Below are 21,363 nucleotides of genomic sequence, written 5' to 3'. Positions count from 1 at the left end.
CTCGACAGAGATAGACGTATAGCACAGAATACACAGAACAGCTAAGAAGAGTTCTTTCAGCGTAATGCATAGGTAAGTCTGTGGGATACTCACGGGTTTACTGGGTCACACTAACACCCTAATTACTTTATTGGCGCCCAACTCGAGGCCACAGGCTTATCGGTGATTTGACAGTTTGTTGTTTTTTCACACCACACTGGTCAGCCGCCATCTTGGCGGGAAGTCTCAGTTTGACTTGGAAATTTTTTTTTTCACTTTGAATTAAATTAAGATTTTTGTGATTATTTTAGGATTTAATATTTAATTACAGAATCAATTTAGATTATTGACATTTGCATTTTTGTATATTTGTGCATTGTTGTGTATTATGGATACATCTTTTGATGAAGCGCTGTCTGGATTGGGCTTACGAGCCCACCCAGACACCCCCGCGTTCACGCGTCGTGGCCCTACCCTGTCGCAGTTAGCTTCAGGTAGAGTTGATAACCCATGGGGTTATGGGGGGGGGGGGGGCTTATGGCGGTATGTCAGGTCCCGGGTTAGAGCCATATTCCCAAGGTGGATCCTTGGTTGGCGGCGATCCCTTTGTCACGCCGTCCTTGCCTTCCTGTTTGAGGGAGGGGGGTGGTAGGTTGAGGGGTGCCCCAGGAGGGGGAGTGAGGTTCTCGGACACTCTACTTGGTTCTAGGGAGGGGGACAGCCCAGAATGGGGTATACGGCGTAGGTGGAACTCAGCAGAGAATCTAATTGGCCTAGATTCACCCAGAAAAGGTTCTGGACTCGACACTTCGTGGGATAGGGATAGGAATAGGTGGGAGGAGGATTTCTTGTCCCCCATGGGGGGGTCAGTTATTCCTAACGTCTCGGCAAGGCCCACACCGGGTAGGGTGGATGGTTTCGACTATGGATTTAGTTCAGGGATTTTCCCGGAACATCATACCCCCTCCCTGCATCTCTATGCTCCAGGGTCACGGAGGTTTTCGGCCCCACTCCCTCGCTCGTGGGCCGATGATCAGGCAGTAGGCCAGCTTAGTCAGAGTTTACCTCTGGGGGGCTTAGGTTCACGCTCACAGCGTCCCACTCCCAGACAGGATCCCCCAGTCGCCCCTTTTTCGGAGCCAGGGATTTCCTATGGGAATTATCACCCCCCACAGGCCAGCCAAAGCTATGACCTCACAGGGTCCCCACCCCCACATGCCCATCCTTCACATGTGCAAGACCCTTGGGCTGGGGGGAATACCCCCATCCCCAGCATTCGGTACCCCCTAGGCTTGGCGGTTACGCTAGCACACCTATGCCCTACCCTACCATGATGACTCCACCCTATCAACAGGGACCCTCCGCTTATCCTGGCACCACGGCCTGTGGGTTAGGGGACGAGGGGGGTAGAGTAGCTCACGTTCGGCCCCAGTTAGGTGTTCCCGACACACATACCCCTTTCCTTGGACCGTTGGCCCAGGGGCCCGCTCCGGTGTCCCACCTCCCCACGCCTGCCCCTCAGTACCCTAGGTCTGGGGGATACGCGACGGGCACTGGAAGACACGCGCCTAAGTACAAGGATTTGCGGTACGATGGGAAAAGTAGCTGGAAGTCCTTCCTGCACAAATTCGCTCGCTTGGCCCGTAGCCAACAGTGGACCGAGCCTGAACAGCATGACCAATTCTGCTTCTCCCTGGAAGGGACCGCCAGTGATTACTACACCCTGTTGCTGGACACTGATCGCAACCTCTCATTGACCGACATCCTGAGGAGATTTGAGAAACGTTTTGGATCCTCAGCGCCAGACCTGTCACACCAGCTGAACTTCCAGTCAGCGTCCCAGAATGCAGGCGAGTCTTTGAGACATTGGGCAGATAGGGTGCTCACCCTGGCCACACAAGCCTTCCCATCCGTGCCAGATGTTCATACTCACGCCATTCCGCGGCTGTGTTATGGCGCCGAGGACCGGGACGCAGGACTCTATGCCCTGGATGGCCAGCCCAAGACGGTTGAGGAAGCTGTTGATCGGATGCAGTATTACCAGCATTCGAGGCAGACTAAGTCGTCGAAGCCTAGGCGGGATGTGAGGCAGGTAGCCCAGGAGGAGGCCCCCGATTCTGACAAGGAACTCAGGGAGATGCGCCAGCGCCTTCAGGAGATAGAGAAGGAACTCCGAGGGCGGACCCCCTCTCCTCGGAGACCTTCATCGCCACCTTTGAGCGGAAATCGGAAGTCAGTAGGTTGCTACAAATGCGGGGCCATGGGGCACTTCAAGAGGGAATGCCCGGAGCTGAAGGGGAAAACTGAGGCGAACCAGGGTCAGGGGGCCAAGGCCAAGCCTAAGGACGGTCACGAGACGCAGCAACGTTCGTCAGAACCACGGGGGCGGGGAACCAAGACCCGCCAGTCACAATTTAGTGGAGGGCCTACGCAGCGGGAAGTCAGGGTGCTGACTCCAGAGCGCTCCCCAGTTAGGCCAGGGCCGTGCGACGCTCGCACGGGGACAAGTCGGTTTGCAGGAGGACACAGGCAGGCGCCGCTCCAGGAAGGGCACACTCCAAGTGCGGTTCAAGGAGGCATCTGAGGAGGAGGAGGAGGAGGAATCCGATGACTGGGTCATAGGGTGGGAGGAGGACAAATACGAGCCCTCTCCCAAGGATATGTTGTCGGGATTCAGGCTCCCTGAGGATATCGTGGTGCCGGAACTGCCCAGGTTTGGGGCAGAGAACCAGGGGGATGGGGAGGAATTTCCGGAGGATTCGGAGGACTTGCCGGATCAGGAGCCCTTGCTCATTCAGGAGGAGCAGGCCGGCGCGTATCTCGCGCCCAGGCCTAGTAAGTGCCCGGAGCCAGTTAAGGCGCAGGTTCAGCCCATGGAGGAATGTGGGTTGGGGGTGGTCAGTGGCCAGGCAGAGGACGGGACCGTGGATATGCCATGCCGGCATGCGGGAGAAGCCCATGAAGAGTTGCCTGTGCCTATAGGGCAGATACGCCCAACCACCGGATTCATGGTCGAAATGGTAGTCCAGGGAGTCAGACTACAGGCAGTGGTAGACACTGGGGCGGAGGTGAGTGTGCTGTCCACCCGGGTCTACGAGGAGCTCGACCCCAAGCCTCCCATCAAGCAGCATGTGACCTTGGTTCAGGCAGGGGAAAACGCTCGGATGAGGGGCTTCGTCATTGGCCCTGTGGCAGTTTGCCTGGGAGACACAGAACACAACGTCGACCTGTATGTGGCTTCCCTGCAGGACCAAATGCTGCTAGGTATGGAGTTTTTGCATCAGCAGAAGGCCCACTTAGACCTGGAGCATGGCACCATGACCTTGGGAAAGGAGAAGGTCCCTATGACGTTCGGACGCCCAGGAGGGGGACAGGAGGCTCAGGTTTCGGTAACAAAGTCTATCAGGGTTCCATCTACCTCAGTCGTCTTATGCCCTTGTCATTTGGATAAGGAGTTGGAAGACTTCGTAGTCAGCCCTCAGATCACACGACTTTCGAACCTACTACTGGTGCCGCACACTTATCACACTGGGGGGAGGTCAGCAGTGACCTGCATTATCAACGCCTCGGACGAGGATGTGTCCATCCCAGAGGGCAGTGTGATAGGTTCAGCCTCGGAGGCCGGATTTCGGACGCCGACTTCGGACATAGTCCGGAATGTTTGCAGTGTGGCTAATCCCCACACTGATTCGGGGGCTGAGGTCCCCGAACACTTGAAGGACCTCCTTGATCGCTCGTCCAAGGAACTGACCCCGGAGGAGCGACGGATGCTCGCAGACCTGCTCAACGAATTTCAGGACGTATTTGCTACGGGGGAATTCGACTTTGGTAATTTCACGGCTCTGGAGCATGAGATCGACACAGGCGAGGCTCGTCCAGTTAAGGAGAGGATGAGGCGCACCCCACTGTTCTTCGTGGACGAAGAGGAAGCACATCTTAAGAAGATGTTGGATGCAGGTGTGATCCAGCCCTCGGTGTCAGAGTGGGCCTCCGCCCCTGTGCTGATCAGGAAGAAGGACGGGCAAGTTCGGTGGTGCCTAGACTACCGTAAACTCAACGACGTGACCCGGAAGGACGTATTCCCATTGCCCCTCATTGACGAGTGTCTAGACACTTTAACTGGCAATGTGTGGTTCTCGAAGCTCGATGCTAACTCATCTTTTCACCAAATCAAGATCAGCCCTAAGGACAGGAAGAAGACCGCCTTTGTCACGAAGTACGGGCTCTTCGAGTTTGTTCGTATGGGATTCGGATTGTGCAATGCGCCGGCGACTTTTTCCCGTGCCATGAGCCTGGTGTTAAGGGGACTCACATGGAGTATAGTCCTGGCCTTCCTGGATGACGCCTTAGTCCTCGGTAAAGACTTTCAAGGTCATTTGGACAACTTGAAAGCGGTATTCCGGAGATTCCGGGAGTTCGACCTGAAATTCAAGCCCAAGAAGTGTGAGCTGTTCCAGACTAAGGTTGAATTCTTGGGGCGCCAAGTGAGCGGAAAGGGTATTGAGATGGGGGACACTTACATCGCAGCATTGAGGGAGTGGACTCCCCCAACCAATGTTAAGGAGGTAGAAAGGTTCCTGGGGTTTGTGAACTACCATCGGACCTTCATAGCTGGGTATGCCCAGTTAGCGTGCCCGCTTTATCAGGTGACAGGGAAAAAACCCTTTGAATGGGGTCACGAGCAGCGGTCAGCATTCGACGCTTTGAAGAAAGCACTCACTAGTCCGCCTACACTGGCCATGCCTATAGCAGAGGGGATGTTTGTATTGGATACGGACGCGTCAGGGGAGGCCATAGGGGCTGAGCTCAGCCAGATTCAGGACGGGGTTGAGAAACCTATAGCTTATGGGAGCCTTGACCTGAATAGAGACCAGAGGAAGTATTGCACTACACGGCGGGAGCTACTGGCGGTTGTGAGGTTCACTCGCATGTACCGCCATTACCTCCTGGGAAGGAGATTCAGGGTCCGGACAGACCACCATAGTCTCATTTGGCTGCTGAACTTCAAATCCCCTCAGGATCAGCTGGCCCGCTGGCTAGAGGAACTAAGCCAGTATAATATGGAAATACAGCACCGCCCAGGCCGGCGCCATATCAACGCTGATGCCCTATCCAGATTGCCACACTCATCTTGTGCCTCTGGCGCCGCTTTTGCTATTCATCCCAGCGACCTGCCCTGCGGAGGTTGCCTGAAGTGCACGAAGGCTCACCAGTCATGGAACACCTTTGTAGAGGAAGTGGATGACGTGGCTCCACTCGCCCGCCCGGGTACTTGGACTTACTTAGAAGAGCCTTCGTCGGACGAGGAAATTGACTTGTCTGAGGACTCGGCTATCAACTTGGCCCAGTGCAAGCCCGGAGTCGTTCCGGAGGGCCACAGCTCTGAGATCAGTGAGGCGGCTTGGAACTATGTCTCCCGAGAAATTCTCGGGCCACCCAGCCAGATAGTGGACCTTGAGAGTGACGACACGGCATCTGGTCCGTTCAGAACCCAGGTACGGCTGCTCACCAGTCCTCAGATACCAGCTGTTGTTAGGACACTTACAGATACCGGCAGTGGTTCCCTGTCCCTCGTAGGCATGACCGCAGACGAGATGATGCAGAGCCAACAGCAGGATGCGGACTTGAAGCTCTTTGGCCAATGGCTGTCAACTGATGGAGAGCCGACGGAGGGAGAGCTGTTCCTAGCAAGCCCGGCTTTGAAAAATTACTGGATTGACAGGGAATTTTTCATGAAGGATGAGGACCAAGTCCTTTGGAAGTTGGTGGGGGAGGGAGAGTCGAGGAGTCGGCTATTGGTAGTCCCCCGGGAATTGAGGGAAGAAGTTCTCAGGCTGTGCCACGACGTCCCTGCCTCAGGCCATCAGGGAATCAGCAGGACTAAAGCCCGCCTTAGGGAGCGCTTTTTCTGGTATGGCATGATGAGGGAAGTAGAGGGCTTTGTAAGCACTTGTGGGCCCTGCAGCAGGAACAAGCATCCCCAGCGACACGCGCGAGCAGAGATGATAAAGTATCATGCAGGAGCTCCCATGGAGAGAGTGCACTTGGACTTCCTGGGCCCACTGCCCAGGACTGACAGTGGCAACGAGTACGTGCTTGTGATGGTGGATCAATTCACTAAGTGGGTCGAGTGTGTACCACTTCCCTCCCAGACAGCTGAAGTGACCGCCTCAGCAGCAGTGAACCAGTTCTTTGCCATGTTTGGCTGCCCGTTCCAGGTATTTACTGACCAAGGGCGCAACTTCGAGAGCAAGCTCTTTGCAGCAGTCTGTGAGCTACTGAAAATCCATAAGGCACGAACAACCCCTTACCGACCCTCGGCCAATGGCCAAGTAGAGCGGTACAATCGGACGTTAATGGATGCTGTCAGGTGCTACATAGACAAGGCTCAGAACAGCTGGGACATACATTTGGCACAGATAGCAGGCGCCCTGAGATCGTCTGTGAATCGTAGCACAGGGTTTACGGCTAACAAGTTGATGTTAGGTCGGGAGACCAACAACCCGGCAGACCTGATGTATGCTCCCCCCATACGAGGCGAGGACCTAGACTTAGAGGACTATGTGGTGAACCTGGAGAAGTCCATCCAGGCCGCCCACGAGATCGCCCGAGCCCGACTTCGGACTACAGAGGAGCGCATGAAGCGTGATTACGACCTTAGGGTCAGGTTTCGAGCCTATCAGGAGGGGGATACAGTCTATGTCCTGGACACAGCCACCGTGAAAGGGAAATGCCGTAAGCTCAGCCCCTCATGGAAGGGTCCAGGGCTGGTGGTCCAGAAGCTCAGTGCCCACCTCTACCGAGTAAGGACCAAGACGACGGTTATGCTGGTCAACCATGACCGCATGAAAAAGTGCGAGGACCGTGACTTACCTCGCTGGCTTGCCAATGCCCGGGAGAGGTACTTAGCTGAGAAGGGCTCATGTCAGGCCATAGACGAAGGGGTTCATGCCAGAACCCCTACCGGGGCTGTGTCAGAGCCGGAAGGCATCCCGAGGACACAGGACCCGGCAAGTCTCCAGGATCCAGAGGTTGCACAGGTTCCCCCGGAGGAACCAACCCCTACACCGAAGCGCAGACGGGGAAGACCGCGTAAACATCGCGCGCCGTCACCGGCTCCCCCGAGTGCCCCCTCGGGGAAAACGCGCTATTGCCTCTGCCGCCAGGCGGACGACGGCAAACTTATGATACAGTGTGATAGGTGTGAGGAGTGGTTTCATGGGAAGTGTGTGGGAGTGACTCTGGAAGATGCAGAGAGGTTAGATAGTTATGTGTGCTCCCCTTGCTCCTGTAAGGGTACGGGTGGCTCACACCTTCTTCTTTCTCTTTGCAGGAGACAACGTGACGCTGAGTCAGAGGGGGTTCCCCCCCCCCCCCCCAGGAGCTGGAGGAGGGAGCGGGCACGCTCCCAGAGGGACGACTCCTCGTCCCAGAGCGGGAGGAGGCGGAGGGCCACTCCGCCACCCCGCAGGCCCAGCCCAGTAAAGATCCGGGAGGACTTTGGGGACCCCAGGGATGCGGGGGCTCCCAATCGCCCTAGCCCCCACAGCAGTCGGGACTCGGAGTGCCCCCTGCTGTGTGGGGTAGCTACCCGGAAGCTCCGGCAGCATGTCACGCTGACCTCCCGGGAGGTCTCGTCCATCCGGGAGAGGGTCCTGAAGTGGTTGGCCAGGACCCTCCTCGGCCCAGGTGCCACTCTGTCCGAGTTGGCATCCTCCTTACGGGCCGAGGAGGTGTTCCCGGACCCCCACGGTGGCCTCACACCAGACCTGGTGGAGGCCATGGACAGTCTGTGTCGTAGTGTGGGGGAAGCCCCTCCCCCAGTCTACGAGTTGCGCGGGGACGTCCACCCCGCGCTCCTCCTCCATTGAAGGGCACAGGCTGTCTTGCTTGTCAAGATTGACCCCTGCTCGAGGGCGGCCTACAAGAGGTTGGCCGCCAGCGAGAGGATAGGTCATAGGCGCTTGAGGGACTTCTCTATGACGCCCAACTCGTCGGGGGGTCCCTCACGCGCCAGAACGAGGCCCTCCTCGGGGGCTCCGGCTCCGGGGACCGCTGCTCCCACGGCGCCGCCGGTAGCTCCTGAGGAGGCCCCGTTCATCCGCCAGGAGCCGAGAGATTCCTCCCCCTTCTCAGACGATGGGCCTCCCCCCCCCCCCTTGAACCGATTCAGCCAGAGGGGTGGGAGTTGGACTTTGAGGAGGAGGAGCCGGTCGAGTGGTACCCTCTTGGACCAGAGATGATCGAAGGGGGTGCCACCGACCAGCATCAGGGTGAGGGGGATTCGTCCCCCATGCTCGAGTTTGGGCAGAGCCCTTTGGACGGGGATATAGGGGGCCCTCCGGTCGGTGGCGAGGAGTTCCCTAGGCCACCCCCTGGGTTCGTTACCTCCCAGTACATGACTGCGGAGATGCCTCGGGGGTGGCATGGTGCCCGCAGGGTGACCCTGGCGGTGATCCAGGAGTGGTAAGTCGCTCCTGGATGTTTTCCCCTGGTTTTGGGGGGAGGTCACAGTTTTAGTGTGAGAGCCAGGGGTGACCCTGGTCCACATGGGGGGTGGTGGATTTTATGGGGGGTTTCCCTTTACCACCGGGTAGGGATGCATGGCCCAGGACAGGCTGTCCTGGTTTGCACTGGGGACTAATTCAGGGGGTTTCCCCGTCAGAAGTTTAGGGGGTGTGGGTCACAGGGTATCCCTGTTCCACACCGGGTAGGGACCTTAGAGGTCTCAGTTAAATTCTTCCGGGAGTATGCCCGGGTCCTCTCTTTGCCGGAGTTTTCCGGCGTCCTCGGATAAGTCTCTCCGAGGGGGCGTGGCGCGCCCACCTTGATTACTGGTTAGACCCATTTCTCCGTCCTTCAGAGAAAACGGGGGGGGGGGGGAGTGTAGTATCTGGGGAGTCGTCCCCAGTACGACCTGTTTGGCAGACAGCTTCCGGAGCCCGGATGACAGTTCCCGCCAAGAGGCATCCATATACGAACGCTCGACAGAGATAGACGTATAGCACAGAATACACAGAACAGCTAAGAAGAGTTCTTTCAGCGTAATGCATAGGTAAGTCTGTGGGATACTCACGGGTTTACTGGGTCACACTAACACCCTAATTACTTTAATAGTATATATCGAGAATTCACACTATCTAGACTCTATATTCTTTACACTCACAGACCTGCTGTACATAGGCCTAATCCTTCATCATCTAAATAAAATACTATGTAGGATTATAATTTGAGGAATCATTTGTATTTATTGAAAACGATATCCAGCTGAGCTTACGCCGCGCCCATGCCGTCTGCCCAGACAAAACACTGTTGACATTTTAAAGTTAATGTTGTCTTTTTATTGTTTTGTTTTTTTAACGATTGGTTTACCTTCATAAAATGAAATCATTATAACTACGTATTATGAGTAATAACGTTTATTTGCTGGACAAATGTAGATTGGAAAGGGAATAACAACAAAATTGGTGATAAGCTTTATATAGTAGTTTTTACGTTGTTATACTTAAATAATCCTGCGTGGTCGTGATCGTTTGGGGACGGGTATATATCGTTAGGGTGCCGATGGAACGAATTCGAATCCTGGGATGTCTGGAGTTTTTTTTTCTTTCAGCATTCTGGCGATTTTTTTCCTTCTTTTTTAATGAATATATTTTCTTTTAATTTCCATGAAAATATTTCACAATCATGCAGGGAAAAGCTATTTCGTTCATTAAATAGTACAAACTTGGAGCTAGAATAGAGTACTCCTTTACTGCCTGAAATATGCGAAGTTAGGCTATGTATAATCATTAATGATGAAATAAGACACGTAGCAGGGGATGGGAGGACCCCCCCCCCCCCTCCCTGTTTAGGACTATATGCTTTTCCTGTTATTCTGTTGTGTATCGCATGCTAAGTTTGATTCACCCCCCCCCCCCTTCGATTTAAGATTTTGAGCATTGGGTTGAATTAAATGTTTAAAATATTTCCTTGGGGGGGGGGGGGGGGGGGGGGAGGTCATTTATTTATTGGTTGTTTTTTTTTTATTGGAGAGAGAGTTGCTTCATTTTTTAATCCTAAAAGTTCACCCCCCCCCCCCTCATGGCATACTTGTATACAAATACACATTTTCATGAGAATGGTACATATAATAAAAAAATTATATCCCTAGTGTGTGTAGTGATGTAACTACACTTTTCGTACCTTCTTTTACTATCTACTATCGGATAAGAATTATTCTAATGAGATTGAAACACGCGGCATAGACTATTAAAAAATGATAGATAATTTTGCACATTTGTTTTGTAGAATGGACATACGGCATTATAATTGCGTCTTATGTGGTGGAAGACCTACTTCCTCGCAGCGTCGTCCTGCCAGTTCTTTTCGCCATATTTTGTCCAGACATTTTTCAGTGAATGCTGTGGAAACAGATGTGTTGTGTAATAAATGTCGCCACAAGTGTCGAAATACTTTACGAAGGAAACATATTCCTATAGTTATCCCCAGTGATAAGGATGAATCGATGGACCCTACATTCACATCTCCAAAGAAAAGTAAATCCATTCCCATATCAAGTCCACCATCAATTTCCTTACCTTTGCCATCTTCATCTAAGAGTCATGCTTATTGTTTTGTCTGCAAGAATCCCGGACCCAAGTTACTTTCAGTTTCACATCAAGCTAGGATATTTGCATTTGTACAAAAGGAAATCATTATCCCACAAGGAGCAAGGTGTTGTGCAGGCCATTTGGACAACGGAAAACTCTCAAACGACGCTTTGCAAAATACTAAAACCAATGACGGTGTGTTGCTTAACAGGGCCTCTGTTCTTACCATCATTCAGAGCTTGAGGGAAATGGCTGCAGAGCACCCACGACTAGATTTTGATGATGAAAACAGCATGGATGATGATGATTACAAAGTTCTTATCAGATTTTCACGTATGGAATTTCAGGACATTATTTCATCTATAACAAGCATCAACTCATCAAAAAACAGAACCAAGAGGACATGTGTTGCCATTCTTCTCATCAAATTACGCTCAGCACTTTCCAACAAAATGCTTGCAGTTCTGTTCAAAATGTCAAAGTATCAGGTAAAATTTTAATTAATACATACATGTAATCATGTAAAATTAAGTGATGGTTAACCATTCTTTGATCTATCATTTTGTATTTCATGTGAATTCATTACATCATCAGTATCTATTGCTTTTTCAGATTAGGCGTGCCATAAAATCTGCCAGAACAGCTCTCATGACAGATTTTGTACCACACAATTTGGGATTTCAACATATATCTCGGGAAGACGTGATTCAATGAAGGGTCATGTCCCATTCTAAGAGGAGATAATCACAAAAATGCAAAAACAGAGTGGGGTCATTTAAAAATCTTCTCAAGAACCACTGGGCCGGAAGAGCTGAAATTTACATGAAAGCTTCCTGACATAGTGCAGATTCAAGTTTGTAAAAATCATGGACCCAAGGGATAGTATGGGGGGGGGGTGTCAAAATTTTACATACAAATATATAGGGGAAATCATTAAAAATCTTCTGAAAAATCACTTGGCCAGAAAGATGTATGTTTACATGATAGCTTCCTGACATAGTGCAGATTCAAGTTTGTAAAAATCAAGGCCCCCCGGGGTAGGTTGGGGCCACAATAGGGATAAAAGTTTTACATGCAAATATATAAGGAAAATCTTTAAATATGGGCCAAGGTGACTCAGGGTTTGAATGGTATGGGGAATACAACTAATGTACATGTGACAATGTACTACATAAGTTATTTTGATTATATAAAAATAGAAGTATTTATATGTATCAGCATATGCCTTTTTAAAACATTTTTCAGAGCATCAAACTTCTTTCTTACATGGACCTTGCCATTGGACCACAGGCAGTATCAAGAAAAAAGGCTGAATTTGAAGTCATTCAGAGAACAAAAATGAATAATATAGTCAAAGACCATGTCAAGGAGTGCCAGCTTCAATACAAAATTGATAAATGCAAAACATGTCTGGAAGTGCTACCTGCTGACGACACAACTCCCTCCAACAAAGAGCCCTTGATGGAATCTCCACCTCAGCTTCCATCAAATGAGGTTACAACAACATATCAAACAGGTATATCCAATGTGTGCACTTACTCGTCTTATACAGTAGCTAAGTCAAAACAGGACCATGTTGTCTTTTCTAACAATTATTCAAGTTCCAAAGAGTGTCCAGTATCAGCAGTTCTGCCTACTGTTACTTTGAAAACTCAGTGCAGTTCACAAACTATTGAATTTCCTCCTGTGAGTCCACTATTTGATATGAAATGTCAGTCTGGTTCTCACTATGCGCAAGCAGAAAGTAAAACCACCAAAAAGATACTTCAAGGCTTTATCTCAAAGCACTCTGGCCATATGGAAATTCCTGTGCCCCGTTTTGAAATCATAGGTGACAACTTGGATTTAACTATTTCTCCAACTGCCATGACAAAAGAGCGACAAAGAAAGAGTATCCATTGGTTTTTAAATATAGCTCTTTGCAAACGTGTTCTATCAGACCTTCCAAATCACAAACCAAAGGCTGATATATTGAAAATTCCAAACAGTGTTTTCATTCCAAATTTGGAGGACTGTGCATCATTAGAACAAGATATGGTGTATCATATCGTTAGAATTCTGTGTGATCAGATCATATCCATTGTTTAAAGTAGTTTCGAGCGTGCATACCAGACTGCATCGAACACAGGTATATGAATGAACTTTCAAAAGAGTCAGAATTCCGAGCAGTTTTATAGCTTGAAATCTGCTGCAGACCAAGGCAGTTTCTTCCAGCTGAGAAATGTAGTCAGGCGAGTTGATGTACAAGGAAAAGATGATATAACAAGTTCATATAGGTAAATTGAACTTTCTCATACCAAGGGCTAAATAGTATTAACCTGAATATAGCACTATATCATAAAGTATCTAAAGATGCACTATACTTTACATGTATAAATGGTTATGAAAAACAAACACATGTACTCAAGAGAAATTGGTTCATGTCCTCCTACAATGTTTTATGATTACATTCTTCATATAAATTTTTCACACTTACAATTTTTTCTGACAGGTCACACATGAACTTTATGAAAGACTGTTTGGCAGCTTTTGTGTTGGGGTCCTGTTTGGACATGTTTGGAATGGATTCGCTAGATGGTTGCCCTAACAAATTCCATATCCCACTCTTTCTTCACTTGTCTTCTCCTGAAGACCAGTATGCATGGGTAAAGCAACTAGGAGAACAACTCGTTCAGAAATACGTGAAGCTAGATGAAGGTGAGCTAATTTAAAGCTTGTTAAAAAGATACACATTTTCTAATTGTTACATGTAGCTCAAGTGACAGTGTAGATTTAACAACATAGATATGTTCTCCAAATTACTCTCTCTTAGCAAATAATGTGTACGTAGCCGCGTACTTGCGTATAGGCAGTTATGCACCTGCAAACTCTACCAAGCTTGCATTAAGGCACCCTTCAGCAAAATATATCAAACTTAATGTTTTACACCCTTTTGCCACTGAGATAAAACAGAGGCCCATATCGCTCAACTTATTCACCTTGGTCCTACTGTTCAGTTACATAACAGCATATAAAACTTTCATCCCCTACTGTGGCCCCGTACTAACCCCCCCCCCCCCCCCCGGGAGGGGGGGCATGATTCAAACATACTTGAATTTACTCTGTGTAAGGAAGATTTCAAGACCAAGGGTGATCCAAAAAGCTCCCTTGATTTAGCTAAAAATTCTAAATTGTTAACACAGCACCTTATATATCGTGTTCAATTTTTTTTCATCTTTTTACAAGAACACATTTTGACAACTACCTTGACAGAAAGGACATCAGAGATGGATGACCAGGAACTGTTGATCGCTGAAATGTACAATTCTGACCGGAGTCAATTTGTATGCACATGTTCAAAAATGTATAAGACAAAGGGGCACTTCAGAAGACACCTGAAGGAAAATCATGGTTGGAAATTGTCAAAACAAGAAAAAACAACGTCAGAAGTGGATCATATTGCTGTTTGGAGATCTTCTTTCATGAAACTAACATTGCTTTTACATGTACTAGACACTGAAGATGCATACGAATATGGAGATGGAGACCGTATATTTAGAAATGCAAAGTTTGAAATGCTTTGTGCAGATGTCGCTCATCATACAAAGTATCGTTTGTGGTTATGGCGAATGCAAGCCTATGAATGTGCCATTTTAGGTGAAAGAGATGCAATGGAATATAAATGGAATTACACTGCCATCACTTATGGTGGGAAGGGAAAAAATATTCCAAATGATAATTTGGTGGAAACTCTGGTGCAACGAATCAAGAAAGAAAAAAATAAGAGAACAAGGATCCAATGCTACACATGAAAGTGCAAGGAAAATAGTACTTGCCACCCAAATCCAGGAGGACCTAAAAAATAACACTGCAAGTCAGCTTTCTGTGAAAGTATCACGATCAAAGCCTGCTGTAAACAAAGATACAGAACTTGAAAATTTGATCACAGAGTTGAAAAATGGGAGAAAATCTTTCATTACATTCCAAGCAGAGAATTCCATGCTTTCAAACGTTATGAAGATATCTTTTCCAGAGTCAAAATGGAAAATTTGCACAAGTGGATTTCTGACCAGAAAGTTCGGTCTAGTTATGAAATGTTTTAACATTTTGACATTGAATGTAATTCTTTCATTACCTAGTAGTCCAAGTTGTTTACCAAGCATTTCCTGTAGTTACAGAATGTATCAATCTGTTCTAATTGTTTTGACCTTTGGGTAGTAGGTTTTCTTTCATAAATTTACATTTAATATCCATGCAAGGTTTGTCAACACTGATGCTAGTACATTTTGTATGTTTGAGATACATTTTTTCATGGATCCTTATAAAAAGCAATTGGTAATATCGTGATTTACATCCATGTATGCTGTAGTAGTCCAAGTTGTTTACCAAGCATTTCCTGTAGCTGTAGTTACAGAATGTATCAATCTGTTCTAATTGTTTTGACCTTTGGGTAGTAGGTTTTCTTTCATAAATTTACATTTAATATCCATGCAAGGTTTGTCAACACTGATGCTAGTACATTTTGTATGTTTGAGATACATTTTTTCATGGATCCTTATAAAAAGCAATTGGTAATATTGTGATTTACATCCATGTATGCTGTAATTTGGTGTGTATATATTCCACTTAGTTTAGTTTCCTTTTGGGTATTAGCATTGTGCATAAAAGATAATTTTGATTTTGGTAAACAGTATCCGGATAAACTTGAACATGTTATTCTACAACTTACAAGTCAGAACATTGGGTAAATGAATCAACAAATTCTGCTGAACACATTTTGGCCAAGGGTAAATGGGAAAGCCTCTGATGTACACATATGGTACACACGTTTTTAAAATTAAAGTAAAAATTAATAGCATTCTATCTTTTTCAGTCATTGTATACCAAATAGCTTAGAAATGCATTTTTGCTGCATTGTATCCCTTTATAAATATTGTACACTGTATCTTTTTTTTTTCACTTACGAGGAAGTACTTTGACATTATTTATATTCAAGATGAAAACCTGGCCTCATATCATACTTCATATCTTTAAAAACCCAAATTTTCTGTATTTACATGTACACTGTATATAATGCCTAATTCATCCACAAGAAAAACAAAATGTTCAAATGTAAATAAAAATACACATTTATTCAAATAATACAGATTGAAGTGTTGGCATTTATTTTCATGAAAGGTGTATATTAATCAATTTCGTTATCAGAAAGATCACTGGCATCTTCGGTAGAAGAGGCTTCACTGGAGGAATCATTACATGCACTATTATCATTAATAAGGTTGATTTTGGCAGGATGGACATAAGGACAAGTGTATTCTCCACAACTACATTTCTTTTCACATAAATCACAACACAAGTGCTTCTTGATATCTATCTTCTCACTACACATATAAGAATTTGTCAACACTGCTCTGCGGCACTGATCTGTTGTTACAAGTTTCTTAATATCTTCATCAAGTGTTTTCAAATGTGCAGGTTTGTAAATAATAATGTCCTGGGACTGAACACCATCTCTTCCTGCTCGTCCCATTTGTTGGACATATGTATCAATTTCTCTGGGAGGTCCAAAGTGAAAAACATTGTAAACTCCTAAAAAGTTGACACCCATGCCAGCTGCATTTGTACATATTAGAATTCTTATGACCCCTTTCTCATCCTTCATGTCATTTCTAATTTTTTCCTTGATGCATTCAGTTGTTTTGCTGTGAAACATATCAAAGAAGTCACTTTTTGCAAATTGTTGAAGAAGAAACATATATAATGAAGCACAGTCTTTGATTGAATTACAAAATATTAAATGCCTTGGAAAAGCCTTTGATCCATCACATAATCCAGTGATAATCCATGAAAAAATATTTTTGAAATCCTCATTATTTTTAATTTTCAACACACTGATTTTAATGTTTTTTCGATCCGGACTGTCAGTAATGATACATGCGTTTTTACTAAAACACAGTTTTGTCATGATTTTTCTTCGATGCTTAGGGCAAGCGGTTGGTGTTAAAGCTAAAATGGGCATCTTTACACATAAGGAACGCAATTCCCCAATGTGAGAAAACCACTCCCTAAATGCATCTTCTGATCCTGAACTTTCTCCCCTGCAATGGACAGAAATAAATTTCATAAGAATTACAAATATGAAAGTCTAGGGACGCTTTTACAATATAACTAGTTGTCGAGGGGAGTTATCTGTGCTTGAAATATTCCTAAACTTATTTTAAGAGGCTGCATCACTGGGGTACACTTTTTGTTCACTTTGCTGTTTATTATAACACAAAAAAGTAGGAGTGAATTTAATGCTGGACAATACCACAGGCCTCTGAATTCCAATCAACAAGTAGTTTAAATACATTCATACAAACCATTCTAGTGTTAAATCTAAAGCAAACTAGCATGGCGCTGCGCTATGTCCTTTTGGGCTGGCTCCATGCCCTTTTTAACTGTGCCATGCCCTTTTTTCTCTATAATCTTTCTTTAAAATATCTGTTATTATAAACAATTGTTCTTTATTTTACAAGGTTGATTGAAAATTTAAAATCAAGACAGCAGGTATTAACTTTTAAAGAGCTAAATTATTATATTACTATTATAGTATGATACAATGAAAGTGCCCCGAAATTGTCTTGCCGCGACGAAAAATGCCCTTTTGAACATTTGATATGTGTGCCCTCTCTAGATCTTAGATTTAACACTACATTCTATAAATGAATGTAATTGTACAATCATCAACATTTGATATGTGTGCCCTCTCTAGATTTTAGGTTTAACACTATATTCTATAAATGAATGTAATTGTACAATCATCAAAATAATATTATACATTTTGAAATCAGTATGTAATGTAAAATTGTTACCAATGGATCATTGTATGGGCTTCATCAACCACAATTAATCTGAGTCGTGTTGCGAGTTCTGAACTTCTGACAACATCCCTCCATTTTGGATCTCCAACCAATATCTCTGGACTCCCAAAAACAAAGTTGTAGAAGCCGCTTGCAACCGCTTCGGTATCCGTAGTGGGTTCTATGTATATTGCTTTATATCCTAATCTGGAGAGATGGTCCACTTGTTCTTTCATTATTCCCAGAAGTGGGGCGACTATCAGCGTCACTGCATTTTCCCCCAAAATAATGGGAACAACTTCGTAAGATAGCGATTTGCCACTGCCGGTTTTAGTCCCAATAAAAACATCTTTTCCTTCTCTGATACATGATATCGAAAGCTTTTGGTTTTCAGTCAAATGATCGATTTTGTTTTTCACATATCTTTTCGTCAACGGACGCCATTGTTTACTTTCTGTTTATTCCCTTACCAAACTTTCATCTGAAACAAGAAATCCCATTGTCTGATTAATTTTAAAGTATTGCGTCATCCTTTTTCTCGAGCCCAACTTTTAAATAGCGACTGATGTCAAGGGTTAGTGCGAGGTAACGAATCAATAACTCTTGACTTGTGAAGATGTCCGCAGACCTGCACCATTTAGTCGCCTTTTACGACAAGCAAGGGGTACAAAGGACCTATTCTGTCCGGATCCCCACGGGACGCGAAAGAAACGCAGTATATGCCTGCTAAGAAAACATTGCCGTATCTATGATCAAAGTCTTGCATGAACAAAACTAGATTACATTCATGAATGATTAATAATTAACAGAGAAGGAAATCGATCGAATGTGTGTTGCTTTTAATGTTTACCACAAAAATAATCAGGGAAATGCTATTAGAACTACAAGATATGTAACTTAAATATCGTGTCTGCTTCTAATTATCGGTACCAATTTACCTTCTTTAGCCAATTCAATTCGCACTAAGTGCCACAATATTTTGAAATGTGCTTCAGTCCTCAATAAACTAATATATACGATTGCCATGCCGTTACTAATAAGCTTGATGTACACGAACTCCATATTCAAAATCATTAGACTGATATCTTTCTATGGATAGATGAACGGTGACGATAACTAACACCGATCAAATTCATAGCCCCTATATGCAATACAAAATAGCACACACGGACGCCTGGATATATACTACTCACAATTTGATAAGGATCACTAGGTTATATGTGTGTAATTTACCACTAACATAACAAAAGACAAATGAAACGTGTTTACTCAGGTTATGAATGAAAATTCATGAACGGCATGAACTTTTATCAATACGGAATGCTTGAAATCTGATAACAACACCAAAAGGCATTTCATTACAAAAAGTTAACAGCAAACCAGAGAAAGAATTACACAGTTTTGGGGGATAGTCCATCATTACACTTAGTCGATGAAGTGTCAATACCGGGTATGGCCTCCCCTTGCATCAATGACGGCTTGACAACGTCGAGCCATGCTGTCAATAAGCACCCGGATGTTTCCAATGGGAAGGTTGTTCCACTCTTTCACGAGGGCGTTTCCGAGCTCTGCCAAAGTCGTGGGTTGTGCTCTACGGCGTGAAAGGGCAACCTGCAGCATGTTCCATACATGCTCAATCGGGTTCAAGTCCGGCGAGCGCGCTGGGCAGTCTATACGGACAATTGTCTCCTGCTGAAGGTACTGCTCCACCACCCTGGCGCGATGAGGACGGGCGTTATCATCCATCAGGATGAACTCAGGGCCAACAGCACCAGCGTAGGGTCTGACGTAAACATCGAGGATCTCATCCCGGTACCGCACCCCCGTCATTGTTCCTCTCTCCAGGACATGGAGATCTGTTCTTCCATCCCTACTGATTCCACCCCAGAACATGATGGAACCACCACCATAACGGTCATGTTCACTGATGTTGGCATCATGGAAACGTTCACGTTGTCGTCGCCACACTCGGTGCCTCCTGTCTGTAAAGTCCAAACAATACCTGGACTCATCGGTGAACAGATCTTGAACCCAATCGTTCTGTGTCCAAGTGACATTATCTTCAGCCCAGTCCAATCGCTCCCGCCGGTGTCGAACAGTCAGAAGGACTCGAACACATGCCCTTCTCGAGTTGAGACCTGCATTGTGAAGCCGATTCCGTATCGTCTGAGTGGACACATTCACCCCCGAGGCGTTCAGGAGGTCGTTACATAAGCTGGTTGCTGTCCAGAAGGGATGACGTCGTGCCTGAAGAGCCACAAAATGGTCTTGGCGTTGGGTTGTCGACCTCTGACGACCACCCCCATGTCGGTGTGCTGCTGTACCAAAAGTTTGCTGTCGGTTCCAGGCCCTGTTTACAACGCTCTGGCTGACGTTTAGTGCATTTGCAACGTCACGTTGTGAATAGCCAACGTCAAGCATTCCAATACATCTGCCCAGTTGTTCTGTCGTCAGGTGACGCCTTACACGTTGAGGGGGCATTGTTTTGATAAACATAAGTGTAAACACTCAAGTGAGTTTGAAATTTTAGAAAGAATCAGACACCGATGCCTGAGTGAAAATCGTGCAATGGTAGCAAAAGCATAAAATGTGTTGAGAAACGCATTTCTCATGGCATGAAATTTTGAGTAGTATACATTATGTACCAATTGTGGGATAGCTATCATAAAATAGATCATTCTGTGTTTAGTAAACCAGAAGTAATAAAAGAACTAGATAGGTTACATGAGGAATATGTTTTGGTTCCAGCTGACAAAGTGTGTAACAACATTGCTGTGTTTGCAAGGTTCATTATTACAACTGTATTTTAAACGAACTTGGCATTAATTACACTTTTGGTAATCTTACTTATACTCCAACTACCCTTTCAAAAGATGTAAAACTTATATGGTACCAATTTTGATGCACCAGATGCGCATTTCGACAAATTGTGTCTCTTCAGTGATGCTCAACAGAAATGTTTGAAATCCGAAATAACAATGACGTTTGAGAGCTATTATAGGCAAAAACAGTGTGCCAAAAAAGTGGAGATGTAATCCTTCAAAACCATGCTTCAGGTTTAGACACATTTTATATCGCAGTCAATGGGTCGAATGGATATGAGTTATCGTACCTATACTGGATTCCTAAACAACATGTAAACCCTTACAATCACAGATACATTGCTGGATCCAGTAAGTGCTCTACCAAGTCCCTATATATGCTCCTCACGAAAATATTAACAGCTGTGAAGGAGAAATTTCACACTTACTGTGCGACTACATATGCCAGAAGAGGTGTTAATAAAATGTGGATTCTAAACAATTCTAATTATTTATTAGTAAACTTGGAATCGCAAAACTTTTCCCAAATTAACAAGAGGTACTGTGAGCAATGCTCTCTAAGAATACCCCCCGCTTACCCCAATCTCCCAAAGGTTGTTGGTAATAGGTAAAACTTCAGTATTATGATCCAAAAGGTATCTAGGAACACAGCATCTCCATGCGATGAAAAAAGCCGTTAAAGAATTTAAATGGAAACCATATTGCTACTTTGATGTCCAGTGCACGTGATATTTGACCTTTTGACCCCAAAATCGATATGGAACATCTTTATCCCATGGGTAGTCCATATGTATGATATGGTGACGGTAGGTGGAAAGGATAACGCTTTAGAGCCCGGAAACCATATTGCTACTTCGATGTCCAGTGCGCTTGACCTTTGACCTTTTGACCCCAAAATCAATAGGGAACATCTTCATCCCATGGGTAGTCCATATGTATGATATGGTGACTGTAGATGGAAAGGATAACGCTTTAGAGCCTGGAAACCATATTGCTACTTTGATGTCCAGTGCGCTTGACCTTTGACCTTTTGACCCCAAAATCGATAGGGAATATCTTCATTCCATGGGTAGTCCATATGTATGATATGGTGACTAGGTGGAAAGGATAACGCTTTAGAGCCCGGAAACCATATTGCTACTTCGATGT

At 45.9% G+C, this 21,363-nt stretch overlaps 3 protein-coding genes across 3 annotated transcripts; 2 read left to right on the top strand and 1 right to left on the bottom strand.

Annotated features, from left to right (window-relative positions):
* Positions 1 to 10,016: 10,016 nt before the first annotated feature.
* LOC130050081 (uncharacterized) lies at positions 10,017 to 11,371 on the top strand. Its single transcript, XM_056148774.1, has 2 exons — positions 10,017 to 11,059; positions 11,184 to 11,371. The coding sequence occupies exons 1-2, from the start codon at positions 10,238 to 10,240 to the stop codon at positions 11,283 to 11,285; spliced, it is 924 nt and encodes a 307-aa protein (XP_056004749.1). The 5' UTR covers positions 10,017 to 10,237; the 3' UTR covers positions 11,286 to 11,371.
* Positions 11,372 to 12,206: 835 nt separating this feature from the next.
* LOC125659809 (uncharacterized) lies at positions 12,207 to 14,454 on the top strand. Its single transcript, XM_048891594.2, has 3 exons — positions 12,207 to 12,847; positions 13,063 to 13,268; positions 13,797 to 14,454. Exons 1-3 carry the CDS (start codon positions 12,708 to 12,710, stop codon positions 14,360 to 14,362), a joined length of 912 nt encoding a protein of 303 aa, XP_048747551.2. The 5' UTR covers positions 12,207 to 12,707; the 3' UTR covers positions 14,363 to 14,454.
* A 1,207-nt stretch (positions 14,455 to 15,661) lies between these two features.
* LOC125659805 (ATP-dependent helicase wrn-1-like) lies at positions 15,662 to 17,804 on the bottom strand. Its single transcript, XM_048891586.2, has 2 exons — positions 17,405 to 17,804; positions 15,662 to 16,648 (listed from the first exon to the last, which is right to left on the bottom strand). The coding sequence occupies exons 1-2, from the start codon at positions 17,626 to 17,628 to the stop codon at positions 15,736 to 15,738; spliced, it is 1,137 nt and encodes a 378-aa protein (XP_048747543.2). The 5' UTR covers positions 17,629 to 17,804; the 3' UTR covers positions 15,662 to 15,735.
* Between the last annotated feature and the right edge of the window lie 3,559 nt (positions 17,805 to 21,363).

The sequence above is a fragment of the Ostrea edulis genome, chromosome 9 (assembly GCF_947568905.1).
Source record: "Ostrea edulis chromosome 9, xbOstEdul1.1, whole genome shotgun sequence".
NCBI lineage: Eukaryota > Metazoa > Mollusca > Bivalvia > Ostreida > Ostreidae > Ostrea > Ostrea edulis.
Note: the sequence above shows the minus strand (reverse complement) of the source record. Positions and strands in the feature narration are given on the sequence as shown.

Bases quoted from the DNA above. Each gene is read 5' to 3' on its own strand.
- LOC130050081 (XM_056148774.1), top strand. From the start codon at position 10,238: ATGATAGATAATTTTGCACATTTGTTTTGTAGAATGGACATACGGCAT. The intron at 11,060-11,183 runs GTAAAATTTTAA...TTGCTTTTTCAG, and splicing joins TCAAAATGTCAAAGTATCAG to ATTAGGCGTGCCATAAAATC.
- LOC125659809 (XM_048891594.2), top strand. From the start codon at position 12,708: ATGAACTTTCAAAAGAGTCAGAATTCCGAGCAGTTTTATAGCTTGAAA. The intron at 12,848-13,062 runs GTAAATTGAACT...TTTTTCTGACAG, and splicing joins GATATAACAAGTTCATATAG to GTCACACATGAACTTTATGA. The intron at 13,269-13,796 runs GTGAGCTAATTT...TCTTTTTACAAG, and splicing joins ATACGTGAAGCTAGATGAAG to AACACATTTTGACAACTACC.
- LOC125659805 (XM_048891586.2), bottom strand. From the start codon at position 17,628: ATGAAAGAACAAGTGGACCATCTCTCCAGATTAGGATATAAAGCAATA. The intron at 16,649-17,404 runs GTAACAATTTTA...TGTCCATTGCAG, and splicing joins GCCCATACAATGATCCATTG to GGGAGAAAGTTCAGGATCAG.